The 11910-nt window shown below is 41.1% G+C and overlaps 1 protein-coding gene across 1 annotated transcript in view; it reads left to right on the forward strand.

The window, feature by feature from the left end:
• Positions 1-5570, forward strand: part of TCEA2 (transcription elongation factor A2) — a 44187-nt gene extending 38617 nt beyond the window's left edge. The window contains 3 exon segments of the mRNA XM_074288927.1: positions 363-509; positions 3613-3684; positions 5249-5570. Coding sequence (XP_074145028.1) covers positions 363-509; positions 3613-3684; positions 5249-5257 — 228 coding nt within the window. The 3' untranslated portion in view covers positions 5258-5570.
• Positions 5571-11910: the final 6340 nt, after the last annotated feature.

Consider the following 11910-nt stretch of genomic DNA (forward strand, 5'->3'; position numbering starts at 1 on the left):
GACTGGAAATCTACTGTTTTTTCTATTATTACTACAAGTGATCCCTGCTGTATTGTTACCAGTCTGGCTGAAATCCATGTAGAGATAACCTTTTCTTTTCCTTAAAAGTTCACATGCTGAAATATATATATATATATATATATATATATATATATATATATATATATATATATATGTATATATGTATATACACACACATATATATAATGCCCAGATTTCAGCTAAACATATTGGGGGTTTTTGTAGCTATGTTATCTTTAACATAGAAGCATGTAACATACAATTCATTTCATATTCATTTCATGTTATCAGAACTTGGATTCTAGAGCTGTTTTAGGCGCTGATGTTTTTCTATCTTACAGGAGATGGCCAGTAATGAACTAAAAGAGATCAGGAAAGCCATGACCAAGGAAGCCATCCGAGAACATCAGATGGCAAAGACAGGTGGCACCCAGACAGATCTTTTTACATGTGGAAAGTGCAAGAAAAAGAATTGCACTTACACTCAGGTCAGTATCTTTCTTCTTGGCACAGGTTAGCAAGATTATGATTGGGTGTGGCACTTGGAACGGAATGGCAGAAGTAACAGGGCAGGGCCTCACTACTTTATTGGTAAAAGCAGTATATTAATTTGGCTTTTAAGAATGCAAGTTTGTAATACCATCATCCAAAGCATTCAGAATTTTAATAGTTTTAGTAAAACTGCTCTTACCTGTTTTGCAGGCTCATAGTTTCCTGCTCAATTAGAATTTTTTTTTTTTTTCCCATTAAAGGAGTGAAGGGAAGATCTGTTGCAAGAATATTATACTCAGATCGTGCCCTTCTGATCATAGTACTGGGATATATCTTAGGAGGGAAAGGGTAATTGGAGTTGTCAATATGTGCTTTTGATTTGAATGAAGGACCTACCAAAGAGTTTAGGTGTTTCCTACCTTTTCTTCTCCTCCCTATTTGAGGAGTCCTCCCTCCTGCTGCTCCAGAGAGGAGAGCATAAGGCTCTCTTGCTTTCCTGAGTAGGTCCTTTGTTCCATGGAGGGCAGGCACACAGTGCCTTCTACAGTAAAGACTTCAAGGTAAAATAATCATTTTTATCTAGTAGTCTATGCTGTCCTTTATGGCAAAAGTTTTTACAAAGAAGTGGTTTATGTGCACAAATACTGTTTTGAGAACACAGGTTATAGCTGAATTGTTGCAGATATTTTGTTGTGTCCAAGATACATAACAGGAGAAGAGAAGAGAAGTAGGGATAAAGATACTGTACCTTTGGACTCTTCAGATTGAATGTCACATGGTGAAGTGGCTTTTGCACCGATGTCTTGATATGGCTTTGTTATGCTTACAACTTTTATTCAATCAAATTTGAACCTGGTACTTGGGTGAGTCATCTGAAACTTCTGAAAGGAAACATCCTTATTCCACTCCCCTCCTAGAATTAGGTGGTCTCATGCCATTTTCTATTCAGCTTAATGAACATTTATACTTTAAAAATGCTTTCCTATTGCCAAGCATTTTGCTAAGTCCAGAATATATAGAGATAAAAAACAAGACAGTCCCTGCCCTCAGGAACTAGAGAGATGGTGAAAAGAGCACTGGACTGGGAGTCAGGAGATCCGGGTTCTAGTCCTGGCTCTCTCACTAACTGGCTGTGTCACCTTGGGCAAGTCATTTACTGATTCCTGCTTCATTTTCCTCATCTATAAAATGTGGGAGTTGGACTAGCTGACTTCTAAGGTACTTCCAACTCTAAAGTAATATGATTTTATGATTCAAGTTCTGTGGTTATTTTCTCAGAAAAAATTATTAGTCTCAAGTAAACTGTGGTTCTTTGGTTGGGGGGATATATAAATGCCCCATTATTTCAAAGGTTGGGTGTGCTGTAATAGGAATAGTGTTCAACCAGTAGGGGTGCACATGGAAGAGTGAAGATGCTGGCAGGGGAGGCTAGGACCTGCAGTATGGCCTGCACAAGAGGCCATGCTGAGCTCCCTGGTGCAGCGGCAAGAGGGGACAGAAAGAGAGCCCTCGAACACGGAAGTGGAAGATACTCGTGGTCAAGAGGTTGGGGGAGCTCAAGAGAACATTTGGATTCCAAAGAGATGTTGGGAGGCCCTTGAAAGCACAAAGGTAAGAGACAAGAGTGTCAGGGCAGCAGCTAAAGCAGAGAAGTAAGATGTAAGCTTATATCAGGCACTGTGGAAACTGAGATGTCAGTGTTTGTGCAAGGACTGAGAGATTTACTCTCCCTCATTCCCAAGACAGCCTTCTCCTGCCTGTCATTTATACTTGGGAAATTAACATTTTTTTTCTTTGCCCCTAGAGGATTCAGACAGCTTTATTAGCAGTAACTAGGTTGGTTTGGTTTATATTACATTGGAATAATTGGTTGCTTATGAGTCTCAGTGTTTGAGTGGGAATACTAAATTTAATTATTACCTTGTTCTTTTTTCCAGCAAGAAGCTTGACTCATAAGGAAGGTACAAGGGCCAAGGGGCCTTTAGGAGGGAGAATTTAGGGGTCTCCATCCATCTTCTGATTCCTAAAATGTTAAGAGATGGCAGACAATTTATTCAGATGGATTCTTGTCAAAAAAAACAAAACAAAACAAAACAAAAAAACAGTTGCTAACTCTTTCATCCAGTGAAGTGGGAATTTGAGAATCTGTTGAATGTCTTAGCATGTTCCTAGTTTCCTGTTGTCCACATTCATTGCACTTCAGATTTAGATCTAGAACCTGGGGCTATCAAAGATCTTCATCTGTAGAATTCATTGCTAGAAATTCCCTTTAAGAACAAAGTTGACTGTTAGACTGGCCTGATCATAATACCAAAAATTTACAGTAAACAGAAATATACCACCATCCCACCCTTTTTGTTCTCCCAGTGCCAGATGATGAAACAAGCACAAGCTTGCCCTCAGATAGTGTGACTTTTTTCCAAGAAAGATTGAGTGTCTGATCTATAGCTGAATTTCCCTGACCTGGAAAGTCTCACTTTCAGTAAGAACTAAACTACTCTCTATTCCCAGTAGAATGGGATCAGAGGGTCAGTGAAGGACTAGGTCAGCTGTTTTTGAGCTCATGGAGATTGGTATCCAGGGACAATTGTTTTTTCTAGTGGTGATCTTAAATATCTTGATTTATAGATCATTTTTCTTCCCAAAGAGCAAAGTACATTGCAGACATTATTTCTGTGATCCTTTCAGCCTTTCTGTGAGGTGGGAAAAGTCAGGGATCTGCAGAACATTTTACAGTGGGGAACTTAGAGGCAGAGAGATGTCAAACAACTTGCCCAGAGTAACACAGCAAGCCAGTGGCAAAACCAGAATTAAAAATCTATCCCCCCTTTGTATCATAACTATAGTTTTCTGTCTCAGACGGGAAGGAGGAGGGTGGAAGTGGTACTGTCTATTAATATTAATCGTCAGAATTAAAGAATGAAGCTCCTTAATAAATTTGTGATCTCCAGTAAAACCGTGTCCTCCCTTTAGCAAGTGTGACTGGTATTTTGTTCACTGGTGCTCTGCCAGCCTAAAGGGCTCCACCTTGGGGAAAGATTATATATATAAATGTGGAATGCTTTGTGATTCTCCTTTGTTTTCTCTCCATTCCCATAGGTTCAGACTCGAAGCTCTGATGAGCCTATGACCACCTTTGTTGTCTGCAATGAGTGTGGAAACCGTTGGAAGGTAGGACATACCACTTCATGATAAAGGTCTTAGGGACAGTGGGACATGAATGATCTGAAAATCTTGCCCTCCTCCCTGCCCCACTACACCTGGCTCCCTTAGTAGCAGGGATTGCAGATATGTGCCACTATGCCTGGCTCCCCACTGAGCCCTTTTCACTGAGAACTGGTAGAGGTCACTTTCTCAGGTAGGGACAACCAAGCCTCAAGTTCTATTTATGTGGTTTCCCTGTCACGCACTGGGTTATTTCATAACAGTTTAAAAAAGTAAAATTTATTGATATCTTTTGTTTTTATGTCATCTAAATTTCCCCATTGTATTTATAATAGTATTTGTATGTATGATGTGTCTGAGCTACAAAAAATGTTTTGGTCAATTTTGTCTGTATGGTTGGGGGTGGGGTGGTGGGATGAATGGTCAGTAATTAAGAGCTGGAAGTTCCTCTAAGAACCCAACCCTGAAGAGCAGGATCTGATGTTGCTGGATACCCTCTCCCTTCAGTTTGCTCTGGGTTCTCAGCTTCACAAAATCTAATGAGAATATGTATATTTATATGACCTTCACTATTATGGGATAACTCCTCATCATATAATATATACATATATTTACATATCCATATCCATTCACATGGATATTAATATCTCTTTACACACACACACACACACACACACACACACACACACACACGCAAGCATACACGCACGCACACATAGTGACAGATTGTGTAACCACATTTTGTTTCCTGGGCTGGTTTACATCCTTATAGTCATTTTTCTTGGAACCACGTAGTAAGAAACCAGAAACCATTTCTTCTACACAGCAATCATGCTTCTGCATTGACACAGACATATGTTCAGTCTTCCTTTCTTGTTCCTTTTTGTATGTAAGAGTTTCTAGAAGGTATATTTGGTTACATACACGAATGCTTTTTCTCATTCTCCTCCATAGATTAGACCCTCAGTTGAAATGCTTTATTTTCCTCTCTTTTCTTTTCTCTATTGTTATTCTAAACCTTGTCCTCCTGGTTCTCATCCTTGAACTACTAGATCCACTGGTGTGGCAGCTCAGTTTCTCAGAGCTAGTTTACATTTGCATGTGGCTAATGTCAACTCCTAGGAAACTCTGGACCTTTATCCTGCTCTGATCTGCAGTTGCCAACTGCCCCCAAGAAGACCCCCGTTTTCCCAGGTTGTCACTGTCACAGCCAACTTCTCAGAAAACAGGTGGGAATTTGTTCATCCCCAAAAGGCAGGCACTGTGTCTTTCTGTAATTTTTTTCTTCTTGCTTTTTGACCAGTCACCTTAGCTTAAGGTTTGATTTGGAATTGATCAGTGTGCCTCTTTTCCCAGCAGTCTCAGTAGTTTTCCCCTGTAGGATGGAGCCAATGTATTGCCCCTAAGCAAGGGAATCACTTCTGGTACCTGCCAGCTCCATGTGCAGTGGTGTGAACTGTATCAAACCACCCAGCCAGGTGTGAAGCTTTCCTCAAGCTTGGGCCTGGGTACTTTGGCTATGGGGAGACTTTGGGGGGTATGGCATTGACATTTTCTTAATTTCTTTCAGTTCTGTTGAGACTTTGCAAAATGGAACAGCAACCATTGAGCCAGGATGGGTCCACCTTCACGTTCTCTAGCTTCTAAAGCAGTTCTGTGCTGTCTTCCCCAAGTTTCCTTTGTCATGAACACATCCAAGAGCTGGGTGTTGCTGTGCTGAAGGCTTAACCTCAACCTCCATGTATGCTCTACTGAAATCCATCAGCTGTTAGGGGCCCCAGGAGGGCGGGCAGAGAGCCTGTCCACACAGCCTGGCCATTTCAATGGTCTCATTCCAGTATGTATCATTATTTGTTTTCTTCCAAATAATAATAAACATTTTCTTTTTGTCACTTTCTGCTATTACTTTACCCTTTTTCAGTTTCTTAATATGTCTGGATCTGTGATTCCAAAAGCTTATAAAACACCTTATCTGAGGCACAGTGGGTACTGCAGTCAGGGCACCCCAGCCTAGAAGGCCTATCACTAGGCTGCCCAAATTCTACATAACATCCCAGCAAATTCTGGGCTCAATTCTTGTTAATGCAGGAAACATTGACTCTCTAAGATTCTCAGTCCAACCAGAGTGAATGTGAGATAACCTGTCCAGCACAGAGCTGCAGCCTGGATGGATGGTTTGGACTCAGTGAGTCTCATTCTGGGATCAAAGAAGAGATTCTGTTGGCTCCTTATACAAGTTCTGTTTGGACATACCAACCTGGCAACTACTCTGGATACTTACTTTGGCTTTTCTGCTCATGTGAGAATACTTGGACCTTGAGGGCAATGCATTGTGCACATGGACACTGAGGATCAGTTTGTGTATTGCTTCTTTGCTCCACAACTAATTTTTTTTTTTAACATTATAGAGGTTTCAAGTATCAGGAATTTCATTTTTTCCATCTGTCCTTTTTACCTTCCCTTAAAATTGAAACTGGGAATTGAGGTACTCATAGCTGGGCAGGTAGGGTGTGTGTGTGTGTGTGTGTGTGTGTGTGTGTGTGTGTGTGTGTGATAGAGAGAGAGAAGAAGAGAAGGAGAGAAGAGAGTGAGAGAGATAGATATCATAGATGGATTGTTTCATTTCTCTTTTAGATTTTCTGATGTTGTACAGCTTAATTTGAAGATGCTATACTCCACTGGTAGTACTCCTGGTAAATACCCCTCCTTACTCAGGAAGTTGGGAGAAGCTGTTGATACCAAAGTTAATCATATATCCTCAAGGACAGGGACAGATTGAGGATGTGAAGATTTCTTGGGAAAGCATTGTTATTCCTCTGGTATGAGGGTGTAGGGAGAGTTATTCTTGATAGAGTTTTTCAGAGTTATGTCCTGAGCAGTGCAGGAATGGTGGACAAGATAAGATCCAGAAATCCACAACTCGAATATTTTTCAGGAGAAGCAGCATAGAAGGAAAATAGACATATGGGGATACTCAGAACCTCTACCAATATGTTAGGAATTAGACTGTTTTGGACACCCTTTGCCTGTGCAACAGAGAGTTGAGACCACTTGCTTTTCAAGAAAGCTGACATGTTTTCTACTCTTATAACAGGAGGCTCCAAAGCTGCTGCCCAAGACAGTTATGCAGAATAGCAGTAGCATATGGTGTTACAACAGGATCTGGCTGTGCCATTAGCACCACTTATTTGAGCTGCCAGGGATGGGCTTTTACCTGATCCACTTTGCCCAGCTCTAGGGAATTTGTTGGGCCAGATTATTATAATAATAATATAATATAATAATCAGATTATTATAATAATCTATAAGACTTGTATACTCTTGCAAAGAATAGAGTGATTAGAATATTCAGATCCTTCGCATGAAAATTATTGTTCAGTTTAATTCAGTATCACCTCAGAGTGCCAACTAGGTTCCTTAAGAAAACATAAATGTATTTAAATAATAAGAGAAATTTTGCATTGAAGGATCAAGCCAGAATAGTTCTTGCTACCATAGGTTGCAGAATAGGCAAGCCATGTGTCAGTTCTAAACCTCCTACACTGGCACAGAGGAAATCACAGAAGGGATGGAATGAAGAGTTATCCCAAGTGTTTCTGAAGTCCATCTTTGCCCCAGGGAACTTGCCTTTGTTGCTTGCCTTTGGTTTCAGGAAATGAGGGATCAACTCCTTCACTACGCACCACCCACATTTACTTTGCTCAGGGCTAAGCTGGCTTCGGAGCTGAAGGTCTGTGAGGACTTAGGCTTCATGTTGACTTGTTTGCCAGTTCCTGATTTAGGAACAAGGAGAATGAATGTTTTTAGTTCTGTTGAAAAATATTTTTCCAGTGGTGAATTATCTAGGTGTAGATGATTCAAGTTGCCTCATCCTCTTGTATTTTGCTTTTGAACCACTAAATTGCTCCAGAATCCAAGCAATGAATACATTGGGAAAGAGAAGGTGGTGCGATCTAATGAATTTATAGGAAGGTTGAGAGTCAGCCTCAGGTTCAGCTTCGGTGAAGTTTTGTCATTTTCTAGAGTTCAACCATTCTTTTCTTTGTTCACCCTTCACACCTTTGCAAAGTGTGGAACGTACCACAGCTTGTTGTCTGCTGAGCATCCTAGAGGCATCTCTTGGTCAGAAAAAATAGGATCATCATCAATGGACAGAGCTTATTTGAATGGTCATTTCTTAGAGCACTTTCCCAGGGCCCTGCAAATTGCCCACACTATTAGCCTCTCAAAGAATGCCTGGAAATAGTGGCAGAATCCAGGAGCAGCCCCTTTTTAGCTTGCCCAAGGCTGGGAAGCAACTGCCCTTCTCCTGACATATGACACGTAAGTTCTCGTCCTGAAGTAACCATTAATATGAGGAAGTGTCTGGAGTTGTAGCCATTGTGTCCGGCAGGAAATTGGGCTGAAGTTGGCATTTTCCAGCAGCTGTTGTATCTTTTAGCAGTTTAGGGCTGGCAGGAAGCTGTGGTTTGTGAGCTTGTCACAATTGGCCCAGCCTGCATGTGAGGAATATATGTACATATGTATATGGACATGTATGTATTTGTGTATATATGTATGTATATATATATACATATATACATATGTGTGTATATGTCTCATATATATATGTATATATGAGAAAGACAGAGAAAATAAGATGTCATGGAAGAAATAAATTAGATGAAGTATTTTTGGGGGTTGAATGGAAATTTTATCAAAACCTAGGAGTTCTCAAGCTACTGACCTCTCAGGTTCAGGTCTTTCTAAAGTTTCTCTTTTGAGTCTGTTTGCCCCTAAAGATCTGCTGTGTGCTTTTCAGGCTGATCTATAGGTAGGCACATTAAAGGGTGTGGAGACTTTGAGTCAGAATAAAAAGTTCCTATCATTACAAGTATGGCTGTTATGGCTTTTCCTCACCAATGTGTCTTGAAGGAAACTAGCCCACTTTTACCTCAGAGTGGCTGAATAGAAGTTCATTGCCACACATCTTCCTGGGGTATCTTTCTGGCCCAAAACTTTATGGGGAATGTTAATTTTTGGCCATCTCATCAGTGACGAGTGATAACTTACAAATTCTTGCTTGGCTTTGGCTACAGTTAGGGACATGGCTCATCAAACTTGGCTGGGTTTTTTTCTGGGACCTCATTGCTTTAGTAATGGAGGTTTAGCCGTCCTAAAGTGGCATGGGCTATAGTGGAATAGGTAGTGATCTCCCTCCATTATTAGCAGTCTCTTAAGCAGACTGGATCCTCATTTGTTGGGGATATTCTAGATAGAATTCATACTTGGAATAGGATAGGATAGGATGTTGCCCTCTCAAGGTCCTTTCTAGCTTTGAAATTCTCAGTTCCTAAGCCCAATATAAATATTTTTTGAGATATCCTCATGAAATTCCACTATGGTGCTTTGATGCCTCCTTGTGGCATGGAAGTGACCCTGATTTTGCATGGCTGTCTTGTAAGAACCCCAAGCTCTGGTACTAATAAAAACTTTTGAGTGCAGGCTTAATAGCAGACTCTCCTTTGCTCAAGGACCAGTCTGTCAATATTCAAAGAGGCTTATTACTAGTATATTGGCCAGAGAGTTAATGTTTTTCTTCATAGCAATCAGCATTTCACAAAAACTGTGGCACTGTGCCATAATAGAAGGAGCATTGGAGTCAAAGGCCTTTAGTCTAAATTCTGTTTTTCCCATTTACTTCATATGGGACATTGGGTAACTCATTTAACTTTTTTGGGTCTGTTTACTCATCTGTAAAGTGAAATGATTGGACTAGATAATCTTTCAGGTCATTGCTATTCTCAATCTATGATCTGCAATTCACTAAGGGATTGAGATTATTTGAGTGAATGGAGGGAGTGATAGGCTGATAACATCAAAGGTCCCTGGAACATTTCATCTAGGCTGAAAGGATGCCCTACCTAAACTGAGATGCTTAAAAATATATATTTTTTGAAATTAAATGAGAAGGTAATAGCATTGAATCTAAAGTGGACTTTCCTTAGCTCTCTCAGATGTTATTCAGAATGTATTTTGGATTTTTGTAAAGCTCTTAGTATAATGACTGGCACATAGTAGGTGCTATATGTTAGCTATTATCTCAGTTGAAAATTGGGCTCAAATAATATTAAAGGAAGAGTGACATACTTGTTCTCTCTCCCTTTTCCAGTTGAGTAGCAAAGGTGAACAAGAGCCTTGTTCATACCAGCTGGGATGTCAGATAAGGGTCATCAAAGCAACAGAGACCCAGAGAAAAGAAATTGTTTATGCAATTAAAATATATCTAAAGCTCTGAATGGAAGACATCTGAACAAAAGCATGTCTTTCAGTTCCTTGGGGCTTATTCTTGCCTTGGGTGTGTGACTGCTCTGGATCTACTCAGCCTAAATGTCTTCTGTATTATAGCTAGCCAGGCAGATCCCTCCAAGATTAAGGTGCTTGCTGGAAAATGAAGGATCCTAATAAAACCTCTGGCCTGTTTATGTGGCCCTGGGTAGGCATTATAAAATTATATATAAGCCAGGTTTCTCCTGGACATTCTCTTGCCTTGAGGCCACACTATATCTAACTTAGATAGATGAAAGCCTCTCTTACCCCATTGTAAAAGTTATCTGTGAGTCTTTGGTTTGATAACATAAGGACCAGGAGCAGCATTGCTTTAGGGTGGGACTTAAATTAGGGGAGTGGAAGGTCTTCCCCCTGGTGGTAGTTGGAGGTAGTGTTGGGAAAGATAGGTTCTCAGTAAGCTAGTGAGTAAAGGTACATCTTCTCTTGGGGGATTTTAGGCCCAAACCCAAAGGATTTCTGTGTGTTTGTTTCAGTCTTCCCTCCTCACCCTGTCTTCCATTCCCTCCTATAATCCGCCAAAGGTGAAAGAAAGAAGCTATTTTTCTTTTTGTTTAAAAAATATTTTCAATAAAAAGAACATCCTAAACTTGGGGGTGATAAATATTAAAACCTTGGGGTTTTCCCCCCTAAAACATACAGGAAAGACTATTGTTTTCACAGCCTGGCAGACTTAGAAATGTTATGAAAATACAAAACATACTTGAGAGACCAATCATTTTCTAGGATTTGATTAGGGGATCAGTGGTTTCTTCCTGGAATGGCTGGCATGGGGTAGAGAGTCAGGAGTGTTGCTAGAGACAGACTGAGTTTGTAGATGTGGTTTTTACCTTACAAAAATATATCCTATGTAGAATATATTCCTCATCAAAGACATTTCTTCAGTGACATGGCTCCTTCCCCTCTTAAGTCTAGGAAAAGGGGGAACCTGTATATTCATTTATAAGTTAATGGCCCCATGGTCTCTTTCCTTACCCCACCTCCCCCATAATTGTGTCCTCAAGTTGTTTCCCCAAGCAAAGCATTCAGGGTCTATGAGAATCAGGCTCAGAGCTCCAGAGAGACATCTTCAGAGGCTTGGGTTCATCTGGCTCAAGAGTTGAATTTCTTTCTGATGGCCTCTCAGGATTTGGCACAGGACTCTAGGCTGGCTTGGATTGGAAGGGGGAGTAAAGTGGGCAAGAGCCTGGCTGGCTGCTAGCCCTCTTCTTGTAAGCCAGGTATGAGACACTACCCATGTGCAGTAAAAGGATGGGGGAAGGGAGTCCAGGGCCACAGGGTGGGGGTAGGGAAAACAGGGAGCCTGACTGGAAGGGGGGGAAGGAGTGCCAAAGCATTTACCCAAAAATGGTTAGTTAGAACTATCCAGTCCCTGCTGACCAGCCTGAGAAAGAAAGACTTCTCAGCTCAGCGCTTGGGCAGAGCTTCTATTCCAGAAGCCTTTTTCCTCCTCCCCCCTTCTCCATTGCAATTTTTTTCCTGCCTCCCTAGAGCTCTCTCTTTTTTTATCCAAGGTTTTAAAGAGGACAGACAGGAGGAAGCCAGGAAGGGGGACTGACGGTCCTGTCACTTGGATATAGCAGGATCTCAAAGCCACAAGAAATTACCGCTAGGAATCTGAGGTGTGGAGGGGGTACTGTCCTGGGGACTTTTCTCTGTTAGAGGACCACGCTTGAGTACACATCTGTTTTACCTGCTTCCTACCAACATCCTGATGCTGCTCTAGGGGTGCAAGTGGACATTGGATAATATTAGGGGCTTGGTCCTTTTTTTGTTTCTAATCACTCTAACATGGAGATGGGGTGAGTGGGGGCTAAAGAGAGGGAGGACGGTTAGGGCTGCAACCTTCCACATCCCAAGTTCAGTGTCGTTATCAGCATGGTGCTGGTCTCAGCAAGAGCAATG

The sequence above is a fragment of the Sminthopsis crassicaudata genome, chromosome 2, assembly GCF_048593235.1.
Source record: "Sminthopsis crassicaudata isolate SCR6 chromosome 2, ASM4859323v1, whole genome shotgun sequence".
Classification (NCBI taxonomy): domain Eukaryota; kingdom Metazoa; phylum Chordata; class Mammalia; order Dasyuromorphia; family Dasyuridae; genus Sminthopsis; species Sminthopsis crassicaudata.